At 46.8% G+C, this 24811-nt stretch overlaps 1 protein-coding gene across 3 annotated transcripts in view; it reads right to left on the reverse strand.

The window, feature by feature from the left end:
* The window catches only part of Slco3a1 (solute carrier organic anion transporter family member 3A1), a 280922-nt gene that overhangs the window by 80870 nt on the left and 175241 nt on the right, over nt 1-24811 (reverse strand). For all 3 annotated transcript variants that reach the window (XM_036185273.1, XM_036185266.1, XM_036185279.1), the window contains exon 3: nt 941-1039. In XM_036185273.1, coding sequence (XP_036041166.1) covers nt 941-1039 — 99 coding nt within the window. The remainder of the gene's footprint in view (nt 1-940; nt 1040-24811) is intronic.

A 24811-nucleotide genomic window follows, 5' to 3' on the forward strand; every position in this document is an offset into this window, starting at 1 on the left:
CTTTAGAGGGCCCGAGCCAACCTACCTAGGGATGGAACTGCCCACAGTGGGCAGAGCCCTCCTAGATCAGTTAGCCATTAAGAAAGTGTCCAGACACACCTCCAGTTTGATGGAGGCAATTTATCAGTGGAGGTTCCTTCTTCCCACATGCGTCAAGTTCATAACCAAGATTAAGCATCATGTGAGGTATTTGGTCTCAGCAATGAGACCAATAATTAAAAAGAACAATATCATTTACCCTGACAGTCACCCAATTTCATTTCAGAATCTCAGGTGGGAAGCCCAGAGCATCTGAGAAACATATGTCCTCTTCCTATTAAGAATACAGCAAGTTTGCTTAAGATAGTTTTGTTTTTATTTATATTTTGCACATCTGTGTGGTATGTGGGTATGCGTGTGTAAGTGTGCGCATGTGTGTGTAGTGTGTGTATGTGTGTAGTGTGTATGTGTATAGTGTGTGTATAAATGTGTATGTGTGTAGTGTGTGTTGTGTGTGTGTATAGTGTGTGTGTGTGTGTGTGTGTGTGTGTGTGTGTGTGTGTGTGTGTATACCTTTGGAAGATGGGGTCTTGTGGTAAAAGTTAGATTGTGTGGCATGCCTTTGAAGAAGATATGGGAACCCTGGCTTCTTCCTCTCTTCCCTTCACAGGCACCATGTAGTAAAAATCTGCCCCATCTTATGCTCTCCATCATCAAGCGGTATCTTACCCAGAAGCTCCCAAACAACATGCCAACAAAACATGGACTCAGACCGTGCACCAGAACAAGCCCTTCTTCATTTTTCTTGACTGTCTCAGGCATGTATGTCACAGTCACAGAAAGATGAGCAGCACAAGAATATTGCTTAGTGTTTGTGAGTCTTAGAACCTGAGGCTACCAACTCCATCATGAGAATGGGAATGTTTGTGGGGTGCTTAGCAAATGACAATCTGCTCCTTACTTGTGTCGATGAAGACAGCATCCACATAGATTTTGGTACAGAAAGAGCCCAGAATAAATCCACAGGCTGGTCCAAATACCAACATCGTGAACAGGATTCCTGCAAGAAGAAAACAAAAGGTTAGGTTAAAACACAGAAGCCCTTCAAGGAGTAAAATCACCAAAGGTCAAAAAGATGATCTTACGTTGGCCGGGTAAGACACCTGGTTATTACAAACGACAATGTGAGGAGCTAGTTCAAACATCATAGAGGGGATATCAGTGCTTTTCATCTTTGAGAACGCCATGAGACTACTGTGTATCATGCTAGAATTTCACAGGATTCTGTTTTAGATTTTACTGTTGTTTTAAATCATGTGTATACGTGTGGATATATTCATGGGAGTGCTGTGGCCTCAGAGGTGTGGAGGAGGGCATTATATCCCTTGGAGCTGGAGTTAGAGGTGGTTGCTAGCCAACTGATGTACATGCTGGGAACAAACCTGGACCCTCTGCAAGAGAAGCAAGCATTGTTAACCACTGAGCCATCTCTCCAGCTCCTCTCCAGGAATTCCAGAGGTTGCTCTAACAAGGTATTCATAGGCTCAATCTCTCTTACCTTTAGAGGACTTTGTGCTACATCAATCAGAAATACTAAAATAATCCAAATCTGGCAGTAAGTAGTTTTCCTATCATTAAGAAATTTCAAGGGGAGGGGTGCTGGAGAGATGGTTCAGTTGGCAAAGCACCCCAGCATAAATATAAGGACCTACATTTGGATGCTTAGGACTAACATATAAGCCAACCTTGGCAGCCAGCCTGTAATCCCAATATAGGAAGGTCAGGACATAAAGATCCCTGCAGCTCATTAGTCACCCAGCCTAGCTTAGTGGGTGAGATCGAGCTTCAGTGAGCCACAGTGACTTAAAACAGATGTAGAGCAACCAGGGAAGATACCTGATGTCACCCTCTAACCTCCACATGTACATATATACAAGTGTACAGACACCTGCACATATACATGCACCCCCCATGTGCATACACACTCTATACTCCCCCACACTCACCACAAAAAAATTTTTGAGAGGATTTTTACAACTCTGTTTTCACATTCATTTTAGCTACACCCCTTGCTTCCATCTGTTCTCTCTCTCTCTCTCTCTCTCTCTCTCTCTCTCTCTCTCTCTCTCTCTGCTAAGATTCTAGGCACTCATAAAAACTCAAGAATATTTGGGAAGTGAGAAAAATCCAATCCACAAATGATTTTTAAATGCAGCCAAATATTTATAAACTCTAAACACAATACATATGAAACCCACACAAGAGTATACATTGAGAAGAAGTGACTAGACATTGGATAACTTCAGTTCAGTTTTGCCCCCCCCCCCCCCACTGTAGAATCACAGTCAATGGTTGTTCAGGACTCAAGCCTGTCTGTGGACCTGAGATGATGGCAGGCCTTGGCGACTGTAGTACACAAGCTTTCCACAAAACTTTTGGCTCGCTTTTGGAAAAGCACTGAGCCTAAACTGAAACGCACAGGTTATAATTGCTTAATTCAGTTTCAGTCTCAGAGACATATTCTGAACACTGACCATCCCCCAGCCATGTGGATAAAGAGGAAAGTAGCAATCCCTCATGACAGAGACAGTTATCAGATGGAGACGGCCAGGAACTCATGCCCAAGTGGATGGTCTGGAACAGTGGGTACCAGCAGGTCTACCTGGAAGTCAGCGTCAAGATGGGAACCCAAACTCACAGGAGGACACATCTGTCTACTGCCTGGCTCCCTCAGAGGTGGGGCTCAGAGGACATGGTTCACTGGGGGGTGCGCCTTGTATAGGTTCATTTTATCCTCAACCCTTCTCATTAGTGTCTCTCCTTCCTGCTCACCGTGAAGCCAGCAGCTCTGGCCTGCCACGCCCTTCCACCATGGTGGTCTGCTACACCACAGTCTTAAAATCAATAGAACCAAAGACCGTGGACCAAGACCTCTGGAAACACGAGCCAAATAAATCCTTTGTTCACCAAGCTGTTTCCCCAGGCATTTCATCATAGTGATGCAAACTGGCTAACACACTCACCAGCTCCTTCCAGGAGCCAAGCACTAACCTCAGGCTTTGAGACTCAGTACCAAACTGTTAAGGATGGTTAAGGACCCTGGTCTTCATGGAGCTCACTTATAGGAGGGGCCCCAAAGAAAACTCCAGAAGCTATAGACCCAAGTTCAAATGTTTCTAAGTATTTGGCAATGGAAATTAGGTCTTTACAAATAGGAGCCCAGAGCCCCAGAGCAATCATTTGATTTTGGCCTGTAGACAGTCAGACAAACACAATGAGAAATAATGTTTTGTATCACAAGAATGGACTGCTAGAAAGAAATTAATCTGTTTCAAAATACCCGAAGGACAGCAACAGACCCCAAATCTCACAGCTATTCATATTTAAGGGCGAGGTTTAAAAGGGAAACATGTTAACTTTGGAAAGGAACAGTGTCTACAGAACCAGCAAGCCAGTCCGCTTTGTCACATTGCAGATAGATTATGATAGCCTAACAAAGAATGGTGTGTGAGAGAGAGGGGGGCAGGCAGTGGCAGAGAGAGAAAGGGAGGGAGGGAGGGAGAGGGAGAGGGGGAGGGGGAGGGAAAGGGAAAGGGAGACGGAGAGGGAGAGGGAGAGGGAGAGGGAGAGGGAGAGGGAGAGAGAGAGAGAGAGAGAGAGAGAGAGAGAGAGAGAGAGAGAGAGGATTCCAGGGCCCAGTGAATGATAGGCTAGTGCTCTACCACTGTGGTACATCCCTAGCCTCTCTGGGGGCCAAGTGACTCCTCCTCAGAGAGGTAACATAGTAAGCAAACAGCAAGCTGGTTTTGGAAATTTTTCTATGGACAGCCCAATAATACGATGTGGGAAGGGTCCTCTCACATCAGGAGGCATAAGGTCTCAGATGGAGCAGCCTTGGAGCAAGGCTCTGTATCCTTAGGGAAAGCTGAAGGTATTAGGCACAGGGATCTCACAGAAAGTTACTTGTGAATTTGTTTCCCCAGCTCTCCTTTCATCATGCTGTGTGTGTGTGTGTGTGTGTGTGTGTGTGTGTGTGTGTGTGTATGTGTGTGTGTGCAAGTACACGTGTTTTAATTTAGCAAAACTACCTCAAAATGATACCTGGTGGTAGCATCTGTGTGAGGAGCAGGTGGTCCCAGGCCGGAGGGGAAATGGTTTTGCTGTTCTTTTCAATTTGTGGCTCACCAGTGCCCTCTGCTGTCTATCTGGTGTCTACACACCAGAGGAAGGGCATGCTGTGGAAGAGCCTGAGAAAGGAAGTCAGGAAACCACCAAGGCAGGTTGGCCTCTGTCTATTGCCCTGTCTAACCCAACCATTTTACAAGTCTAGTCCCCTGTAATCTCTTCAATGACTGAAAGAGGAAGTGTGTGGATAGATGCGCTCTCAAACGCCCCTTCCTTTGTCTATAGCATGCAACCAACACATCACAAGCAAAGGGCCAGAAGCCAGGACTCCCCATCTATTAAGGGGACCACCCCGGTGAGGGGTGAGGACTGGATAGCCTGGGTTGAAACCCCAGATCTACTATTTTCTATCCTCACAAGAGCTCACTTGCTCCTCTGATGTTGCCAAGGGCAGTGGATGCTACCCTTGCTTTCTACTGGTGATATGCCCGGAGAGAGGAAGTGGTCATCAGGAGGGAATGGAGGATGTTCGTGGCCAAGCTGTGACCTCCTTTAATTAGTGGACATCTGCAGTTGCCAAATTGGGTGCTGAGGGACCATGAGCCCCGCCCCCATGAACTCAGAGGATACTGTAGAATAACTTTTTGAAAGCAGTTTCATTTATTATTTCATGTGTGTCTGTGCCTGAGTGCATGCATGTGGACCACATGCATGCAAATGCCCAAGTAGGTCAGAAGAGGGCATCAGATAACCTGGGACTGGAGTTACAGTGGAAGTGAGTCACCAGCCATCCTGCATGTTTGGACCCAAACTCGGGTCCTCTTCAAGAGCAGGAGTGCTCTTGACTGCTGAGCCAACCTCCCAGATCCACGGCATCAGCACGGGCCTACACGTCTCTTTCCTGTGATTTTCAACTGTTTCTTTTTGATTTGGGCATCAAAGATTTATTTTTCTTTTCTTTTTGAAATTACAGTATTGTTACATCATTTCCCTCTTCCCTTTCCTCCTAACACTCCCATACACCCTTCCTTGATCTCTTTCAAATTCATGTCCTCTTTTTAAAAATTGTTGTTACATGTGTGTGTCTGTATACGTGTGTGTGAGTGTGTGTGAGTGTGTGAGTGTGTGTGTGTCTGTGAGTGTGTGTATGTGTGTGTATCTGTGAGTGTGTGTATGTGTGTGTGTCTGTGTATGTGTGTATGTGAATGTGTGTGTATGTGTGTGTGTGTCTGTGCGTATGACATCCCGTCTTTGAGAACTGAGTTTTCTGTAGCTGCCGAGAAGGAAAGCACCCGTGGAAGTCAGTTATGGGGAGGAACTGAAGGTAGCAGGGTCTGAACGGATTCTTGGCTCAGAGGAGCCCTGTAGCTCCCTAAGTGGACACTCAGCAATTGTTAGAGATCAGGACAACTGAAAGACAACTTTTTCTCTCATTTTCAAACAATTACTATGTTGTTTGGATATACACCATTTAGTAAATAAAACTTAGTTATTTCTTCCAGACTCAGGATACACACACACACACACACACACACACACACACACACACACACATATATATATATATATAATGACAAATGAGAGAGAATTAGGAGACAGATGTGAATTTTCTTGATTCATGCACAGAGCCTGAAAGCATTCTGGCCATGCCAGGCTAGCTTTATTACGGACCATAGCAAGTCTCAAGAAAATGATGCCCAGGGACACCTTTGGATAGTGATACTACCTTCTTTCATGCTACGCATTCTTCAAAATTAGTACCAGCCACCTGGAGCCTGGGGAAGAAAGAGGAATGGACCAAAGGTTTTGTCAAGAAATTGGCTGCCATGCAATACTTTTTAACTACCATGTGTCAAGCAACAATATGTATTGGACATACACCTTGTGGCAGGCCTTGTACCAGAAACTGGGGGTATGGCAGTGAATAAAACAGACATCTTGGTCCTTGTGAGGTTTGTATTCTGGAAGATGAGAAGCAACAAACGAACCTACCTACCATGTTCTTGTCGTAGCAGTACAAGATAAGAATGTGTAACTGCAGCTAGGGTAAGTTTTCTCACGGGCAAATGCTATATTGCTAGTTTGGCAGCCAAAATAAAAGCCCCCAAAACATGTCCACAGCCCGCATGCTCAAGGGAGTTATGGTAGAAGATGGATGGAACTAAAGTTGTGTGTGTGTGTGTGTGTGTGTGTGTGTGTGTGTGTGTGTGTGTGTAATGTATTTGCAGTGCACATGCATTTGTGTCCATATGCTTGTGGATGCCAAAGTTTGATGTTGGGTGTCTTTCTTGAATGTTCTCCACTTTACAAAGATGGGTCTCTCCTTGAACCTAGAGTTCAATGATTCAGTAGTCTAGTTAGCCACTGGGCTACAAGGAGTCCCTACCTCTGCTGAGTGCTGAGACTACAGGTGGGCTGCATACCCATCTGGTTTGTACATGGTGGTGGGGATTAGAACTCTGGCCATCATGCTTGTGAGAGATGTTAAGTGCTAAGAACTCTCTAGCCCTAGTCAGGCAACCTTTTTTCTTTTCTTTTTTCTCTCCTTCCTTCCTTCCTTCCTTCCTTCCTTCCTTCCTTCCTTCCTCCCTCCCTACCTCCCTCCCTTCCTCCCTCCCTCCCTTCCTTTCTTCTTTCATTCCTATTTGTTTTATTTTTTTGAGACAGGGATTCCCTGGATGCCCTGCCTGTCCTGGAACTCACTATGTAGACCAGGTTGGCCTCAAACTCAGAGAATTACCTGCCTCTGCCTCCTGAGTGCTGGGATTAGAGGAGTGTGCCACCACCACCCAGCAAGGAAATCTTAAAATAACACCAGATACTAGATTATGATATATTACATACTACTATATGCTATTATGTACACAGTATGATACATATATATCCAGGTGCCTGAAGGTAACTGTGAGGATCCTTCAGATGTGGCAGGCACAGAAGAGTCAGGGTAGGAGCTGCCATGATGGACCAGAGAGATGGCAAAAGACTTGACCTCTCACACTGGCCTTGAAGGGGAGAGTGTGCCATTAGTCAAGAACGTGAGCACCCTCCAGAAATCAACAGGACAACAAAACAGCTGGCCCCTTTAGAAAGGATTTCAGCCTGGCCATCTTGATTTTAGCTCCAACGTGACCCATCATAGATTTGAGATCTCCAGATGTACCATATGACAACAGTGTGTGAAGTCACTCTGTCCGTGGCACATTATAGGCATGCAAAGAGATACTGTGGCCAGACTTTGCCAGTATCTAAAAACAGATGAAGATAAATCAACCTTTTGATGGATAGTTCTCACTCTCAGGAAGTATTCCATAAAAAGGTATGCACATTGTGTACTGGAAGACACACCCAATAATGCTCATCCCGGCACTCTGTAAGACCCCTGACCTGAAAATACAATGTCCACTCAGATAACCTGCAGTCTCTACCTTCTGGAATGTCTGTGGATGGCTTACGGGATGACCACTTCCAATAAGCCACAGTCATTATGGACAGATCTTAAAAAACACAGATGAGTCTAAGTCTGTGTGTCCAGATCCACGGTGTCAAAATGAAACTAGAGAGTTGTAACAGGAGAGACAGGCTTTGCTGGAGATCAGGGAAATAAATCTTATAGAAGTTAGAAAGGAAAGAAGGGGAATTATTATTACCATTATTACTTCTTTGTGTGTGTGTGTGTGTGTGTGTGTGTGTGTGTGTGTGTATACATGAAGGCTTGAGTGTGTGAGCCGTGGCCTGTGCATGGAGTTCAGATGAGAACCTTGGGTTGGGTATTGGTCCTCATCTTCCCCCTTGTTTGAAACAGAGTCTTCTTGTTGTTTTTCATTGTGGATACCAGGATAGCTAGCCTGTGGGCATCCAGGATGCTCCTGTTTCCTCCTTCCATCTTGTCCTAGGAGCACTGGTATTATAACACTGGTGCTGTGTGTGCTCATGAGGTCCTCATGGTTGCACAGTTAGTACTTTACCCATGGATCCATTGCTCTAGCTCCTATCTATTATTACTAGCCGTATGATTAATAAGGAGGTGGGGGGGTATGAAAAGAGGTAATTACACAGTGTCGATTCTACAGTTTTTTGTTTTTTTTTTTTTACAGGTTATATGAGGCTTTATTACAACGTGTTAAGCTGGATATCTGTGTTTTATGTTGGAGAAAAATGACTGTGCACACGTGATTCTGAGTAACACACACACACACACACACACACACACACACACACACACACACACTACCTCTATTTGTTGAGGGCTTCTGTGGGATGCTAAGGACCATGTGATTTCTGCCTATGATCTCATGGTTCCTTGAACAATGCAGTCAGCTGTCCTCACTGCAGGACCCAATGAGGATATGTAGCTCCCAGAATGTCAGCTACTTTGCCCCCTGACTTGTGACTTCCAGGTGTCAGCTCAACCAGTATAACCTTTTGCAGAACCAGGTCTGCAGGGGGCTCACACAGATAAGGAAGACCGAGGCCAAATCAGACTCCACACTTCGCTGGGAAAGGCAGCTGTTTCAATGCAGACACCATTTGCAAGGATCTCAGGCTAACTGGACCTGTACCAACACAGCAGGAAGGCTCTCCCAGCCCCTTCACAAGGAGCTGACATGAGCCTTGGTAGGTTATAGAGCAGGCTGTGTGGGTCCCAGGATCACTCAGCTGCTGAAAGGCCTAGTACATTCCTTCAGTCTTGCCAGGCTGGGGCTTCCATCTGGAAGAAGCTTGCTAAGAAGATCAACTTTAGGGGGCTGTAGTGAGGAATGCCACTACCGATGTCAGCCTGGTGTGACCCTGGCACAGATGCACAAGATCGGCTGGCTTCCACTGATGCCCACGGCTTGGCTCTGTCTATAGGAACAGGGGAAGGAAAGACACAGTGTAGCTACATTCAAACCTTCCATTTGGCTGTGCATGTAGATACTCCTTACAAATATTTGCTCACCAAGGCCACCAACTTGAGGCATTGTGGGGTGGGGTGCACAGGACATAGCTGGCAACACTATGAAGAAAATGGCGAACTTCCCTTTCAGTCCTTATCTGTCTCTGTGTTAAAGTGACACGGGGCTTGGTTCTCATTTGGGAATGAAGGGTGTAGGCTAGCCTGAGGGTACTTCTGGCCTCTGTGATTTGGGGGCATCAGTTTTTCACAGATTGAAAGCAGTACCAAGACAGACTCCCACAAACCCTTTCCCTAATACCTCTGATCACTTTGCAGCCAGTGATTCTGAGCCAATGTCCTTTTGAGGGACAGGACCCAGGTGCTACCTGCAGAGGGGCCAGCTCTGCCATCAGTGTGCCTGTGCCTCAGTTTCCTTCCCTGTAAAATGGACTGATGACAACCGCATGTCCAAAGAGTCTCGGAGTATCAAGGGTGGGATGCACATAACGGTCTTCAGGTCAGGTCCTGCACACGGTCTCTGGAGCACCCATCATGCTTATTCTCTGGCTGGTGTTCCCAGCAGCAGACTATCCTGTTCCTGCTTTAGGAGTTCTTCGCTTGATCACTTAGGTAAGAGCTGCTTATTTTAGAGAATATGGGAAATCCAGGACCGGAGAGACAGCACTGTCTTCCTAGTTCATTTTATGCATTAATATATCTGTGACCTGAGGAGGATGTCCCACATGGCTGCCTCTCCTGAGTGTGTGTTTCTGTAGCTGGGCGGCCTTCCACTTAACACTGCCTGGTCCCCTACTCTGATGGGATGAGGACATTCAGGCTGGCTGTGATTCCTCCCACTAGAGGGCAGCACCGGACTAGAAAAGCGTGAGCTCCGCTCCCAGTTTGTCAAACACCAACAGGCTCCACTTCCCAGTAGCGGTGAAACCCTTGGTCAGAACACATTGCTCTCCTCATCTCACACTTGCCTTTCTTGCCCTCGATTTATATAAATATAGTCCCTTGTCTTGAAAGTCTCAGGCTGAAAATTCTCCTCTCTTTGGGAGCCTTCTGCATTCAACGTGCATGAATAAAACATGATCCATAAGCAGCAGGAAGCCTGCAAAACACACAATACACATTTATCCATTGCTCACTGCCCACAGCCTGACAGCATTTTAACTGATGTGCTCGTGTCTGGGGGTGGTGGGGTGGTGGAGTGTGGCAACCATTGATGGAGCACTTAAGACACCAGACAGTGCACAATTCATGTAATAGAATCATTCCTGCTGTAAAGTTTGTAAATAAAACACAATACTCATGTGGCTAAGGCTACACGGTCTGTGACGAAGGCAGAACTGATGTGCCCCTTCCCGTGGTATCATCCTGTCACCTCTTAGGTCAGACATGTCACTAGTCTCAAACTCGACTGCACAGAGGAACCATTAGGAAACTTAAATGCCCTTAGGTCTGGCCCCCGATGCTGGGAAGGTAAACTGGGATATTGTGTGGGTATGCCGCCCTTCCCCAGTGGTATTAATTACTTTTCTTGTCACTGTGACCAAATACCTGACAAAGAAAAGATTTATCTTGGCTCATAGTTTGGGGACACAGTGTGTCATGATGGGAAAGCACAGGGGTAGGAGTTGGTGGCTACTTGCTCACATCTGGATGGATAGGAAGAGAGAGCAAATGGGAAGTTGGTGGGTATATAAAACTTAAAGCCTGTTCCCTGATGACCTACTTCCTCTAAGTGGGCTCCATCTACCAAAAGTTCCACAACCTCTCAGAACGCCACCTGCTGGGGACTGAGTGTTCACACGTGTCTGTGTGGGACATCCCACATGTAAACACATGCAAATCTAACACTGGGTAATCTTATATGTAGTCAGGTGCAGACCTCTAGGCTGTTAGGTCTGTCTTTGTGGATCCTGACTGAGGTTTAGCTCCAAGGCATCAGATAGTATCTAGAAGGCGCATGGAGATGAGAAAGGGCTTGGGCACTATGTGATGCTCACCAAGGCAGAGAGACAGCAGCTGGTCTAGAGCATAGCAGCAGAACTATAATTTCCCCTGCAGCCTGTCAATCAGCTGTGCATGCCGCTAGAACTGTGTACACTCCGGTGAAAGCCCAGCATGCCTAGTGTGGCCTCTAATGCTAGACAGCATGACCTCACTCAGCTCAGACCTCAACCCAGGTTTTCTCCATTGCAGGCAGAGCTGACATTTCCACACACCATTTTAAGTCTGCTTGAAAGACCACCTCTTCTGTGGAGCCTTCCTAGATTTCCTCATTTTCCTTCCCTTTCTTTCTCGCCACACAATTGATCTGAGATGTCTTCAGAGTTCTGCTCATGGTCTATCTGGATACAAAACCAAAATTAGAGACGTGAGGAAGGCAGACACCTGGGTTTTGTTGTTGTTGTTTTAAGTATCTTTCCCATAAGGGCAATGGAGCCATTGGCCAAGGGCAAGGAGTCACCCATGTCTATGCTGATCTGTCAGCTGATCACCAGTGGGACCTGGGAGAGGTGGGAAGCCACATATCATGGAAAATGATACAAGTAAATGAATCTCATCCTATGTGGTTGGGCCTCTCCAGGCTGAGTGGGCAGGATCTATAAACTGTAGCCGCTGTCTACCTTGGTTTTTCAACCCAGCAAAGAGAAACTTCTTCCCTTCCCTCCAGCTTTCCTGACAGTGAGTGAGATCACATGCCTCTTGGCTGACTGGCCTCCAGGTACCTGGAAGTAATGCATGGACCAAGGAGCTTGAGTCAAAGGATGCTCCTTCCCAAAAGTAAGAACATGTCATGTCTCTGCTGTCCTACAGCCCATGGGCTATCCTGGAACTGGGAATGACAGGAATGCATTGCCTGGTGATGCAGGAAGGTGCCGTTGGTGGGGGAGGGGAGGGAACCATAAGCCGGACATAGGGAAAGCCCATCCTCATAAATAAATAAGAAGGGCATGAACTCCCATGTGTGACTTCAGTAGTGTGACTCCAAAATCTCTCATTAAATGCTTGCTGGGTGACAGTGCTTTGTATACTGTTCAATCCCCACAACACTGAGACGTGTTGAAAGTGACACAGGGAAGTTAGACTACCATTCTGCAGACCCTTGACTGAATAGAAGCCCAAGTCTGGCAGGTCTTGACCAGACTCCTCTACTTATCATACCCAAGGGGAAAAAGCAACAGAATGGTCTCAACCCTCAGAAATCCTTCTAGTAAATTCTAAAGGAACTGATATCTTTGTAGGATTCAGAAAATGAGGCTTTGATCACAGCCCAACTATTGCTCAGAACCTGAGTGTCAAGAGGGAAGCAGAGCTGTACTTGAATCACATGGGGTTCTACTGAGGACAGCCTTCTCCGTTACAGAGTGGAGGAGGTCCCTGGCCCCACGTTCATCTATCCATCCACCCCACAAGTCATGGACCATCTCTGTGGAGATGGTGATAAAGAGCAGGCACCCAAAGTTGACACTAGGGGGAGCCAGAAACCCACACATGCCAAAGAATGCCCCCCCCCCCCCCCAGTGGACAGCTTTCCAGTTCAAGGCTGGAGGAGCACCTGCTCCTCTGAAGGTGGTTCACAGCCTAGAGGTCACCAAGGCTCAGGTGATTAGGGGATTTCTGAGGTCATCAGTGACGGTCTTCATCAAAACTCCTAGGAAGGGAAAAGAGGCCTTCACCCCAACAGGCTCCGACCTCGCAGCCTGCACTTGCCTAGATGGCAAACTTGCCAACAAGTCAAACCCTCCTCTTTCCCAACCACCAAGGTTTTGATATTCCCTAACAAATGTCCGGAACCACCTAGTGCACCTCTGTGTTCTGGGTAGACCAGCTTCTCAAAGTAGGCTGGAGACCCCAGGCCTGGCCGGGCAGTGGGAGGGGCCAACTGAGGCCTTCTGCTGAGTACACAGGGCAGGGTGAGGCTGCCTCAGCTCTGTGCTGAAGCAGGGATCCCACCATCAGAACTACACCCTGCATCCAGAAGCACTGACAGTCATCAGGACTGTGAGGCAGCTGAAGAAACAGTCACCCCTCCCCCATCCCATACCCCCCTCCTCTATCCACCCCCCCCCCCCCCCCCCCCCCCCCCCCCCCACCCCCCGTGGCTGGGAGGCAGGGCTGGTGTCTCCAGGTCCCAGTTGGAAGAAGCAGACTGCAGAGGTGACAGCCAGGTGAGCCAGCTGTAGGGAGCAGCTGTGATCTGGAACCTCTGAGAGCCCACCTCCAGCAGTGCGGAGACGCCAAGCGTTTTGTTTGAAGAATTGTGGCAGAGAGTCAGGGTGTGTGTGAAATGCTAATTTCATCCTGATTTATCACTGAGAAGGACAAGGCTGTTTGCTGACATGACAGACTGGTGATTGTTGGAGCCTGGTGAAATCCGAGGATAGATTATTAAACCCTGGATTTATGTGTTCTGTGAGCAGGGAGCTGGGAGCTGTCAGGTGTCGACAGGGTTCAGCAGGAGAACGTCGAGCCAGACCAACTCCATTTCCTCTGTGGTTTTCTGATGGGGTCGGAGGCTGATTGCAGTGGGGAAAGCCATAAACACATAGCGTGGGGAGGCAAGTACAGACTGGGTGAACTGCTGGCCCGGTGCTCGGGAGCGAAAAGATGCATAGGACCAGAGTAAGAGCTAGCTGAAGCATGTTGAGCAAGCAAAGCAGGTGTGGGGGGCTGGTCCACCCAGACCAGGGTCTGTGATGTGCCCAGCAGCTTTCTCCTATCCAATTTTCTCTGTGTATGCAATGAAACACATCTATCCAACAGGACTACTTGAAAGAAGCAGGGTGAATAAACTGAAGACAGAACATGGATCCAGGATGAATAAAACAGGCTAAATGCATGGACAGGAAAGGTGTAATGTACCCACCATTCACATAGAGGCACTTGAGGGCAGGATGATAAATTTGTACGGTGAACTAGTTTTTCTGGGTGGGAAGAGTTTCTGTTGACAACAGTCTCAGAATACAACCCCATCAGGGCAGCAGTTATCCCAAACCCCAATGTAATTTTGATGTATTGGCAGAGTCAGGGGACAAGGAGTATGTCCCTTAATCTCACGTAGGTAGCCATATGACATTGAGGTAGGGCCATTGCCACACTGGCTTATCCCCTGTAAGGGTACTTGGCAGAAGGAAGGATCTAGAAGGCATGCATGCACTAGGTAAAGGGATGGCTACAGAAGTTTAGCCTTCAGAAGAGTGAGCAGGAGTCATACTGAAACACCACTATGTGGGACAAAATCTCCTCTGGGTTTCTCTGCATAAGCCAAAAGTTGATCTAGTTATGATAAAGCAGATGACAAGACCCTTCAGACAGAGGTGATTAGGGTGTCCTGAGGCTACTGAATGCCTCACTACCAGGCATATTCCGTGGGAGGCTATGTGCCCAGGGAACTGACAGGAAGGGCTTGTTACTATTAGTTGGTAGGAAGACGGGGTGGTTTTCAAGACTTCGAGATTTTCAACTGGGCAAACTCGAAGCCATTTATTAGCTTCTCATCAGTCCAGACCCACAGGATGTACAATCTCCATCAACTCCTCCATAACAAGACATGTGAAGCATCTTCTCCAAGGTGCAGAAATGATTATACACAACACTGCATGAGTGCAGGATGCAGAAACCCACAGAAAGCCATGTCAACCACCGGCCACTACCCTGTCCACTGATAGCAGGCGCTGGGTTTTACTGCAACTTAATCTCCCAGGACACTTCTGGAAAACTCCTCTATGAAGACATTTTCTCTAGGAATTGAGACATGGCACCGCAGCTCAGACTGGAGAATGTCAGAAGAGTAGTCATTTGCTGAGCAGAAACTACCTAGAAAGCCAACAGGACAGACATCAGGACTGGACAGCTGGCAGGCTTTTGGACCACACCATGCCTACCTGGGAACAGAACTGGAGTGAGCATCGCCTCACCAGCCTCATTATGGTAGAAAAGCACTTCTGACTCTGCTCGGAGATGGAAAGGGAGGAGCTGGTTTTGCAAAACAGTGTCTGGTTCTGCTCTATGACTCAGTCTGTGGACACCTCCCATCTGAAACTCTGGGCAGGCAACAATCTCAGCCTCTTATTATTTTTAATCCTAAAAGGAAGAGTGACTAGAAAGTTCTGGTGTTCAACAGGCTGCCTAGGATGAAATTCTTATAGTCTAGAGCAGTGGTTCTCAACCAGGGAAAAATTTGTCCCAGTTAAGCCTGGAGTGAGGAACATTGATTGTGACCGAGGACGGCTGATCTCATTTCCACCTCGCACAAACACAGTGGCACAGGCAATATTTTACTTCTCATAGACATAGATGCCATACTGTCTTGCCCAAGCCCCTGTCACCTGCCCTAGCTCATTTCCTAGCCTAGAACTCTGACTCAAATCCTCCTCAAGCTTCTCTGTTAAAACTTGAGTTTCATACAGGCCTCCTTGAAGCTGGGGTCCCCAGGAAGGAGGTGGGGAGGAGCTGAATGGATGGATCTGATCGAAGGAGCTGATATAACTTGGGTGCCCCACACCTGTTTTTGTTTTTTGTTTTTGGTATTTTAGGTAGATTTCTACATAAAGATCTTATGAGGGATGAAGAGTTGGTACGTTCCCCCAAATATGGCAACATCCTACATCTGGCGATGCATATAAATATCCATATATATGGATATATATATACACACATATATGTACACACTCATATACATATCTCATAGATATATGTACATATCCATGAGAAAGAGACTCATTGGTAAATTTTGGAGGTCATCACCTCCACTGGCTTTTCTCTCAGGTATTCTATTTACTGAGTCCAGTGCAGAGGCACAAAAAAATTAGTGCTAAACAAGGTGGAGTAAACAATGATTTGGCCAAACTCCTTCTAAGACTATGATTCAAAATGCAGTGAAGGAAAAACAAACTAAGCATAACCCCAAGCCAACCACCCCTGTGATGGATAGCCTCAAGTATCAACCTGATAGGACCCAGAATCACCCAAAAATATGCCTCTGGACAAGTCTGTCTGTGAAAAAGTTTCTAGATCGAGTTAACTGAACCAAGACCCACCCTAACTGTGGGCAACACCATCTCACTGACTGGAGTCCTGGACCAGACGAAAAGCAGAGAGTGAGCTGAGGATCAGCATTCATGTGACCAGCGTGTTGCCATGCCTTCTCTGCAGTGATGCCCGGCACCTTCTAAGTATGAGCCAGAAGAAGCCCTTTCTTTCTTCAGTTGCTTTGCTTAGAGCATTTTGTCATAGTATCAAGACAAGTTCCTAATAACGCCCCCCACCCCAAATGAAAGGGGGCCATGCTATTTAGGATTGGTGTTTTCTCATTTCTCTCAAAAACACCTTCATTTTGCACTATCTAAACCCCCCCCCGAAGCTTATCAACTAACTGAAAAGCTGTGAGAATCCAAGAGGAAAACTCAGGAGCCCTTGCCCTGCTCTGGTGGCCAGCTAGCTTACATGAGGCCTGTCATAAGTAAGAGCTGACTTGTGTCGTCACTCACTAACTTACCCTGGCAGTTGAAAGAAGAACGGACCTCTGGCTAAGAACCTCCCCAGGTCCGAAGCAAGTAACACAGTAGAAAGGGCCAAAGCTCATCACCCTCGGGACCCCAAATCACACATGAGACACATTCAGTGTTCTTCACGTGACAGGAATGACTGTAAACATGGCTACAAGTGGCCTGTCAGCAGGAACTCTTCTGCTTGACCAGGTAAATGGGAGGCAGCAGAGAAGGTCCAGCTTCGCATTCCAAGGTGGGGATTCTGAAGCCTGATGGGAAAAGTGGCCTATGCTCAGAACTCAGAACTGAAACATTAGGGTCAATAAAGAACCCCACACCTGTCCAGGAATAGCCACTCTGTCACAGTGACCCTCACTGTCCCTCTAGAACCTTCCATCAGGACAAGCACTTAAGGCTACCAGTTATCCTGTGAAACCTCATACCAGGGGGCAGGTTTCCTGAGCTACTGAGATGCATGACATTTTGCTTTTACACTCTACTTCTGGTATGTGCTTTGTTAAGGGCTAAAAGGGGTGTGTAAACCTCCTTTATCAGTTCCCAAATCCTCCACCCTGTCCTCTGAATCTCTTCCAACTGAGAGGACTCTGTGTTCTCTCATCCGTAGCCTTTCAGACTGGGAGCTGCCCCAAGCTCAGGGCTGCCCCACCTACGTCCCACATTCCAGGGATGGGGGCATGGGCCTGGAGCAGCCAGCTTCCTGGGAAAGGACATTAAGGCTGGCCTGTTTTTCCCTCTCCCACCCCGGTGAACACCCACTCCTCTAGGTCCTGCCCAGGCTGTCGCCCAGAAACTCTGATTGCAATGGCCCTGCCTTAAGCTCACCTCTCACCCCAGTGTCTTCTGGAACATGTTAATAACTATGGAAAGGAATAAGCCTGGGGACACTGGCTTATTCCTTTCCACAGTTATTAACATGTTCCCAGAAAAGCGTTCAGAAGCATTGAATGCTCGACCCCCAGATTTCTGTTTCTCTTTCTCTTATACCACAGTGTCTCTGCATTTCACACAGCCCACGTATTTGAGTTATTGTCTTCCTTACGCATGCATCTATGCGATGGTGGCAAAGTTGATATAAAATTTGCCACTTGAACTTGGAAGTGGACGGTACTCTCACTTGTGTAACCACTCTCTACAGCTCTTCTCTAAAGGATAATTTCAAAGGATGCAAATTTCCACTTGAAAAGATCAGGCTAGAATAACGAAGGTCCGGATACCCACCACTCGCCTCGGGAGTCATCAGCTCGAGCTCAGCTCACCTTCCTGTCACTCCTCACCTGCTCCTCTTACCCTGTGTGATCTCAGTGCCCACCCCAGACATCATCTTGGCCAAAGCAGTGCAGGATGCCGCCTTGCAAAGATAGCACGAGCTGGGAGGTGGTGGCCCACGCCTTTAATCCCAGCACTCAGGAAGCAGAGCCAGGTGGATCTCTTGTGAGTTCAAGGCCAACCTGGTTTACAGAGCAAGATCCAGGACAGGCTCCAAAACTACACAGAAAAACCCTGCCTAGAAAAAACCAAAAAGATGGCATGAAATCCACAGTGACACTCTCATACCCTGACATCTAATGCTAATTCTGGAAGGTTGCTTAAATTTTCATGGCCTTAACTTATTGCATCTTGAAAACAGTGGTGTGGGTTACCACTAAAACCCACTTTGCAAACCAATAAGCCGAGGGACGCTCTAACAGGGCCAGGTGATTTTGTAAAAAGCCACTGGTGTGGTGTCTCTGGATTTATGAATCAGAGGCCCACGTGATCTTTCCACTCTGCCTTCACCTCTCTGAGGGGCGGGTGACTTGCTTGGAGCGGCTGCTTCTGAATGAGCCTCATGCCCACACAGCAGCCTTCAGTCTTCCCTGTACTCTGCCCTTCTGATTTTGAGCGGAAATCCTCCTGTTTAGCTTCTTGGAGCATTCTTTATTTTTCTTACTTTAACAGTATAAAGTTAGAGCTGTAGTCACGCTAACGACTTTCTGCTTTATTTACCGTCTTTAGGGAGAGAGGCAGGAAAGGAACGACAGATTTCTCTTGCCTGGGTGGATTCTCGGGCACAGTCGCTCTGGGGAGGGCATTCCCTAGTGATTCACGGTGACTCATTCATAACTTTCCCAGCAAAGCTCAGCAGAGAAGGCAAATGCAAAGGAATTCTCATTGCTGAATGTAGCTCCCTCCCCAAGAGGGCTGGGCTCCTACGCTGGGGTCCCTGTGGCCTTGGAGCTTTTCATCTGGGGGTAGATTTTGACTGGGAAGGGTGGGAACTGAGAACTGAAATCTTGTAGGATCACTAGACAGATCTGCATGCACAGGATAACACTGCCCTTGTATAACAAATCTGAGTACAAATGACTTCTTCCTCAAAACTCCCTACCAAGGTGAAGTCTGCAGTTCAGCACTGATGGCAGGGAGGGCAGCAGGAGGTGACCTCTCACTGAGAAGCACAGAGTCTCAGTCCTCTGTTTGCAAGCTCCTATCACACTGCAATGAGAATACCTGCAGGCACATCCGAGTTAGTCTATGTAGATCTGGGTCTCTGAGCTCTGGCCCTATAGTCACAAAAAGCTAAGTAATTCCTGGATGGGGTTATGTGTGCTGGGCATCTCAGGTACATAGATGTACCCTCTTCTTCCAGTCATGATAACAAAACTGCCGACTATCCCAAGGAGGGTAGAAACCTCCCTGATTCAGAGCACAGACTAAGGTGCTGTGTGATCTATATCTTAGTTCTCTGTGTTTCTATAATACCCAGCATGATTGACCATGAGTAGAAATCTCAGAATATGTGTGGGTTCCTAGGAACCGCCATGGGAAGCAGGTTGGGGATACAGTGTGTTACAGATGAGAGAGGCGAGTCTCAGAAAGTTCCAGGTCTCCTCGGCTACACAGTTGGTAGGGATATGGCAAGTGAGTGTCAAACCCCAGCATTGCCAAACCCCAGTGAAGGGAAGGGAGAGAACAGAGAGCTCAAAAGAGGAGCTGGCTCTGGACCTTCCAGCTCTCTAGCTCTGCCAGCCAAAGAACAAGGCAGATGATGCCACACAGACAGGACCTTCCAAGAGCCTGCAGCTGTTAATTATGGAGGAGCATGTTTCGAGGCTTACTTCAGTCTGGGGCCCCTGTGCTGTCTGCAAACTGCCTGGAGCCCTGTGGTCCTACCAAGCATGAGGAGAGCAGGGTAAATTCTTAAAAGCTTCCTGTAGTGCCTTAAACTGGAGAATTGGTGATAAATGGTATCAATTTGAAGCATATGTGTCATATGAGGTGGCCAGAGGAGGCTCAGGGCCTCAGTGCAATCACTTTGTGAATGAGTTTAGTTCCAAGGTTGAAGTGCTATCTTAATTAGGTTTGGATCTTTCCTTTTCCGAACAGGAAAGTAGAAGCTAGTAAATAACCTGATTCATATTTGAAGATGGGGTGGAGGTTCACATAGTTTGTAATATAGTGCCCACTTTGTTGAGCAGAAAACTTTAATTCTAACTCCATGTAGGCTTTTTTTTTTTTTTCAGTATCATGCTGCTGATGAAGAGGATAGACAGTTTCTCACATCTATACCCTATAGCTCAAATACACTCACTCCATCTGAGCTTGCATGGTAGTGTTGTTAGAAGGTAACCAGGGGTAAAGGTAGGGGCAGAGAGTTGCCATGCCCAGAATGTTCCAGCTCTTCTGAAATTCCCATGTCAAAAGGTGACTCAGTTTATAGGGACAGAACCTTCATGAATGATATTAGACACCTTATAAAAGGTGGGTACCCTCACCTTGTCTGCCAAGTTAGGATACAGCAAGATTGTTCATTGAAAGTCAAAAAGTAGCCTCTTGACTAGATATTTATCTACTAAGGCTTTGATCTGGGACATCCTGGCCCTCAGAACTATAAAGTACTACATTTCTGTTGGGTAATCTATGGTTTCTGCAATGAGCACAAAAACTCCATGCTGAGTATGGGATACCTCCCCTGGAGTTGTTGGTCAGAGATGCCTTCCTGGAGACCTTCTAAATAGCACAGCCACTGCTCTGGGTTGCCCAGGAGAACTTGGTGGTGAGACCCTATTGCTGATGATACCAAACCCATTGGTCACATCATATGGAGAAATCAAGCTGGTATTGACCAGGAGGCTTCTTCCTAGCTAACTAGCTCCCATCACACTGGAAAACGCTGTGCAGGCTGTTGGGAAGGAAAGTCACCAACAGTCTCACCCAGCTGTAAAACACAATATGCAATATGACCTGCAATATGACCACCGAGGCAAGGCATGCCCATGGGTACAGCAGTGGAACAGATATTATGGGGGTAACTAATTGCTTTCTGATTAGATTTAGGGTCTACTCCATAGAAGGAAGCACATGCCTGCTATTGCAAACCTGGTACTGTACCAAGAACCCATGGTCCTAAGGGTGATTCTATTACTATTATTCTGCTAATTGACCATAGTATTGAACAGCTTCTACATTTCCATCTCTATACCTGTAGATTAATGCAGCTCTCAGCCTTCCACAGAGAAGTGTTCATGTGTCCTGGGTGTGGCTAATGCAGAAACTCATAAATGACCACATTGAAGAACACCTGCCAGTGTAGTGCTCATCCACAAATAGGACATCTATGTCACAGCTACCCTAAGGCTCAGGGACCATCTCAGAAGGGTTCAGGAGGACTGGAGTGACCTTCTGGACATTACAGTGATCTTCTGTACATGACAGGATGGATGTATTCATGAACTTATGGCAGCTGTGGTTGTCAGCACAAGACCCACACAGTATCAAAACAGTCAACATTTAGGCATGCAATAGAAAGGGGTTCATGAGTCCCCATTGCTAACTGAGGAACTATGGATAGTTGATGGCTTCTGGGGGAGAAAGAATCAGTTCCCTTTAAGGTTGACCATGGGCCAGTGGAGAGCTCTACATTCATGAGTATATATAGGGAGCATAGGGAGAAGGGGTAGATCTGGGAGGAGATGGGAAGAAGTGTGAAGGGGTGAATATGATCAAAACATAAAATTCTCAAAGAATTAGTAGAAATATGATAAAAGAAAAAATAAATTTCTGTTGTTAGGAAACTGTCCATTCTCTGGCATTTTATGGTGACAGCCTGAATGGACAGGTAGCATTCCTTCCTAGGCACGGGTAGTGGCTGCAAGGGAAAACATGACTGTATTCTGCATGATGCTTATGATTCTTGAAGGCCTGTCGGAAAAGGTATAACACGGTCTACTTGCAGTCAGGCAATTAATGAGTCTTATTTAATGATTCAACTGATGACACCTGACACTCCATTAAAGTCTTTACTCCATAATGCTTTCCTTAGCAAGTATGTGGGAAGATTGTTTTCCCCAGCAAGGAGACAGGCAAGCAATGTTCATGGATCTCATGTACCACCACAATGCCATGGCCTGGGTGTGGCTTGTTTGTGCTGTGGGAATACTGCAATGGCTCTCTTGGGGACACAAGAGAAACAGCCTGGGACTCACAGGCCATGTAGAGGCTTTGGGGCTCAGGTAAGGATCTAGCAAGCTGGGTTTAGATGAGGATCGAGCACCCCGAGCCCTGTGACTCAGGAGAGGCCGAGACAGGCAAGGACTGGCCTTGCTGGTGCCCACTTAGTGCTGCAAGGTAACAACAAACAAATAAACAAACACTCTTGTTTGTGCTAAGCTGAGGCTTCCTGATTTTGAACTCAGCAGCCATGGGCTCACCAGGCCCAACAAGACTACCATACAACTTTTTATCCGCGTTAAAGGAAAAATAACAGGGGTGTTGTAAAAGCTTTAATATTGATTTGTGGCAATGGCTGTGCAACTCTGTAAATTAAGCATATAAAACAGGTGAATTTTATGGCATATAAATTATATCCCAGTAACACTGTTACAAAAAAGGAAGGGAGTAACAGGTTTTTTTAAAGAGCTATAAAGAGGCTTGAGCAAATGGAATCCCTTTAATTACTTTGGATGCAGAGGCTACATGGGGAAGGTTAGCTGGGCATTTATGACTGTATTTAGCCTTAACTAACTCTCCCTTTATTACAGTAGAGGAACTAGAATTGGAACAACACTTTGTTTCAATTCCTTTGAAAAATTTCAATTGTGTGTGTGTGTGTGTGTGTGTGTGTATGCATGTGTAGACACTACAGTGTGTATGTGGAGGACAGGGACAAATTGTGATTAAGTTCTCTCCTCCTAACATGTTGGTCCTAGGGATCAACTCAGGCCATCAGGCTTGGTGGCAAGTACCTTTATCCTCTGAGCCACCTCATTGGTACCCAACTCCTCCTTAAACTTGGGTGAAGGCTAGCAGATGTGGCAAACGGACGGTTGTTGATGACCAAAGCAGAGTTTAGCACAAGTCTCTATTGGAGGGGCATCCATAGGAGGCTCTGTTAGGAGAGTGCTTGTCTCTAATGTGGCCTCAAGGTCAGCCTGCTGAAGACATTAACTTGTCCCCAGTCACAAGTTAGCACAGAGTAAACATCCCTAAATGTCATTCACACCCTCTACAAAATGGGGCCAACATTAGCATCTATTTCACAGGGTTATATAAGAAAGCCCATGGAGAAAGCAAAAACTCAGAGCAATGCTGGATTCTGGTATTTTAGATATTAATTATTCTACTAAAAGGACTAGTTCAGGTGAAGCCCCCACTGTGTACTAAGCTGTGATGATTCTAATTGATCCTTCTCTATCACTGTGATTCTTGTTTGGGATGGATTTTACTGTCCCCAATTCCTAGACAGAGAAAGAGAGGTTCCTAAGTGATTGGACAGTTTTCCAGGTCACCTAGCTAATGGGTTGCAGAACTGGGCCTTGTAGCCAGGTCCATCTGACTTTGGGGCACTTGCTACTCTACCATCCTCTGTGCCATATGCCAAGTACTCTAGCTTTGTTTCCAAGGTATCAGCTGAAACGACTTTCACTGGAGAGCTATGCATGGGGGGGGGGGCAGGGGGGAGGTCCAGTCTTTATCATGGGACACTATCTTGTCCCAGATCTTTGTTGAGGTCACTCTCAATTGCTATTGGTATACCCTAAAATGAATTACACACCAGCACATTAACCAGGTCCCAAATGGTTAAATTCCCTTTATCCTGGAGCTTGATACCACATGCAAAATCTGAGCTAGCTGTGCAGGGCTATTTTTAGCTGCCCGTTTTGGCCATCCTTTTTGGGTGACCTCATGGCACAGTCCAAGCTGGTATCTGGTCTTTTCCCATCCCCAGCTCTCTTACTCATAAATGCACAGATTCCAAAGGACTGGTCCAGCACAGATCTGCAGCTTCTGACTCAGCAAGAAGGAGGCAGGAGGCACTGGTCCAGAAGGTATCCCCAGGAAGCCCCATTGTGGGAGAGGTTGGATGAGAGCCAGTATCTTTGGGGCACACGGATTTCCAGAGATTGCCTTGATGAGCCTTGGGCTGACTATAGAGTAGGATCCCCAAAGAGTGGTCTGGCACATCAGAGACTACCTCAGGCTTTGATACTGGATCACACCACCCTAAAACCCCCCTTGGCCATATCTGCTAATCCAATATTAAGAGATTCTTCTCCTTGAGCCAGCTGGTCTACCCTCTGCCAAACTGTGCCTTTCCAAGCCTTCTCCCTTTCTCTCCTGTTGTTCACTGAGTCACCCTATCCAGGACTCAAGTGTGACCACATCACCCACCCCCTCAAAGCTTAGAGTCTCCAGGACCTTGCAAATGACACATTCCCTCAAATGTCACTGCCTCTGTAAAGATGCTCCTGCCCTTCCCACTGAGCTCTCAGAATTTTATTCTGTACAGAAGAATAAATAAATGCTCTACCTAAGTTTGCTGCTCTGAGTTAACTTAAGGTGTTTCCCTCCAATTAAGATATGCAAATTCTCCTGGAAAAAGAAATATCCTGGTTGGGGATTTAGCTCAGTGGTAGAGTGCTTGCCTAGCAAGTGTAAGGCCCTGGGTTCGGTCCTCAGCTCTGGCAAAGAAAAAAGAAAAAGAAAAAAAGAAAAGAAATACCCTTCTGTGACAGCATGCTCCTGTGTTTTCCTGAGACAGTGGAGGGGACATCCAGGGCCAGATGTGGGGGAATGGAGAACAGTACAGGATGTTCTGGGAAGGTCTATCCTCCCTGAGGGGGTCTCTCCAAGGAGAAATCTGTGGTGGGCTCTCCCTCCAGTTCAGAGTCCTTCTAAATCTTGTTTTCCATAATAGCATAATAAAAGTCATTAATAAACCATGCAAGACCCAATCAAAAGGTTGCCACTGTGCACCAGAAGTATGTTTGATGTGGATGAAACCTGAATAGAGGTGCTCACAGTCTCATGGAAGAGAATGGCATGG

This window comes from Onychomys torridus, chromosome 1 (genome assembly GCF_903995425.1).
Source record: "Onychomys torridus chromosome 1, mOncTor1.1, whole genome shotgun sequence".
NCBI classification, from domain to species: domain Eukaryota; kingdom Metazoa; phylum Chordata; class Mammalia; order Rodentia; family Cricetidae; genus Onychomys; species Onychomys torridus.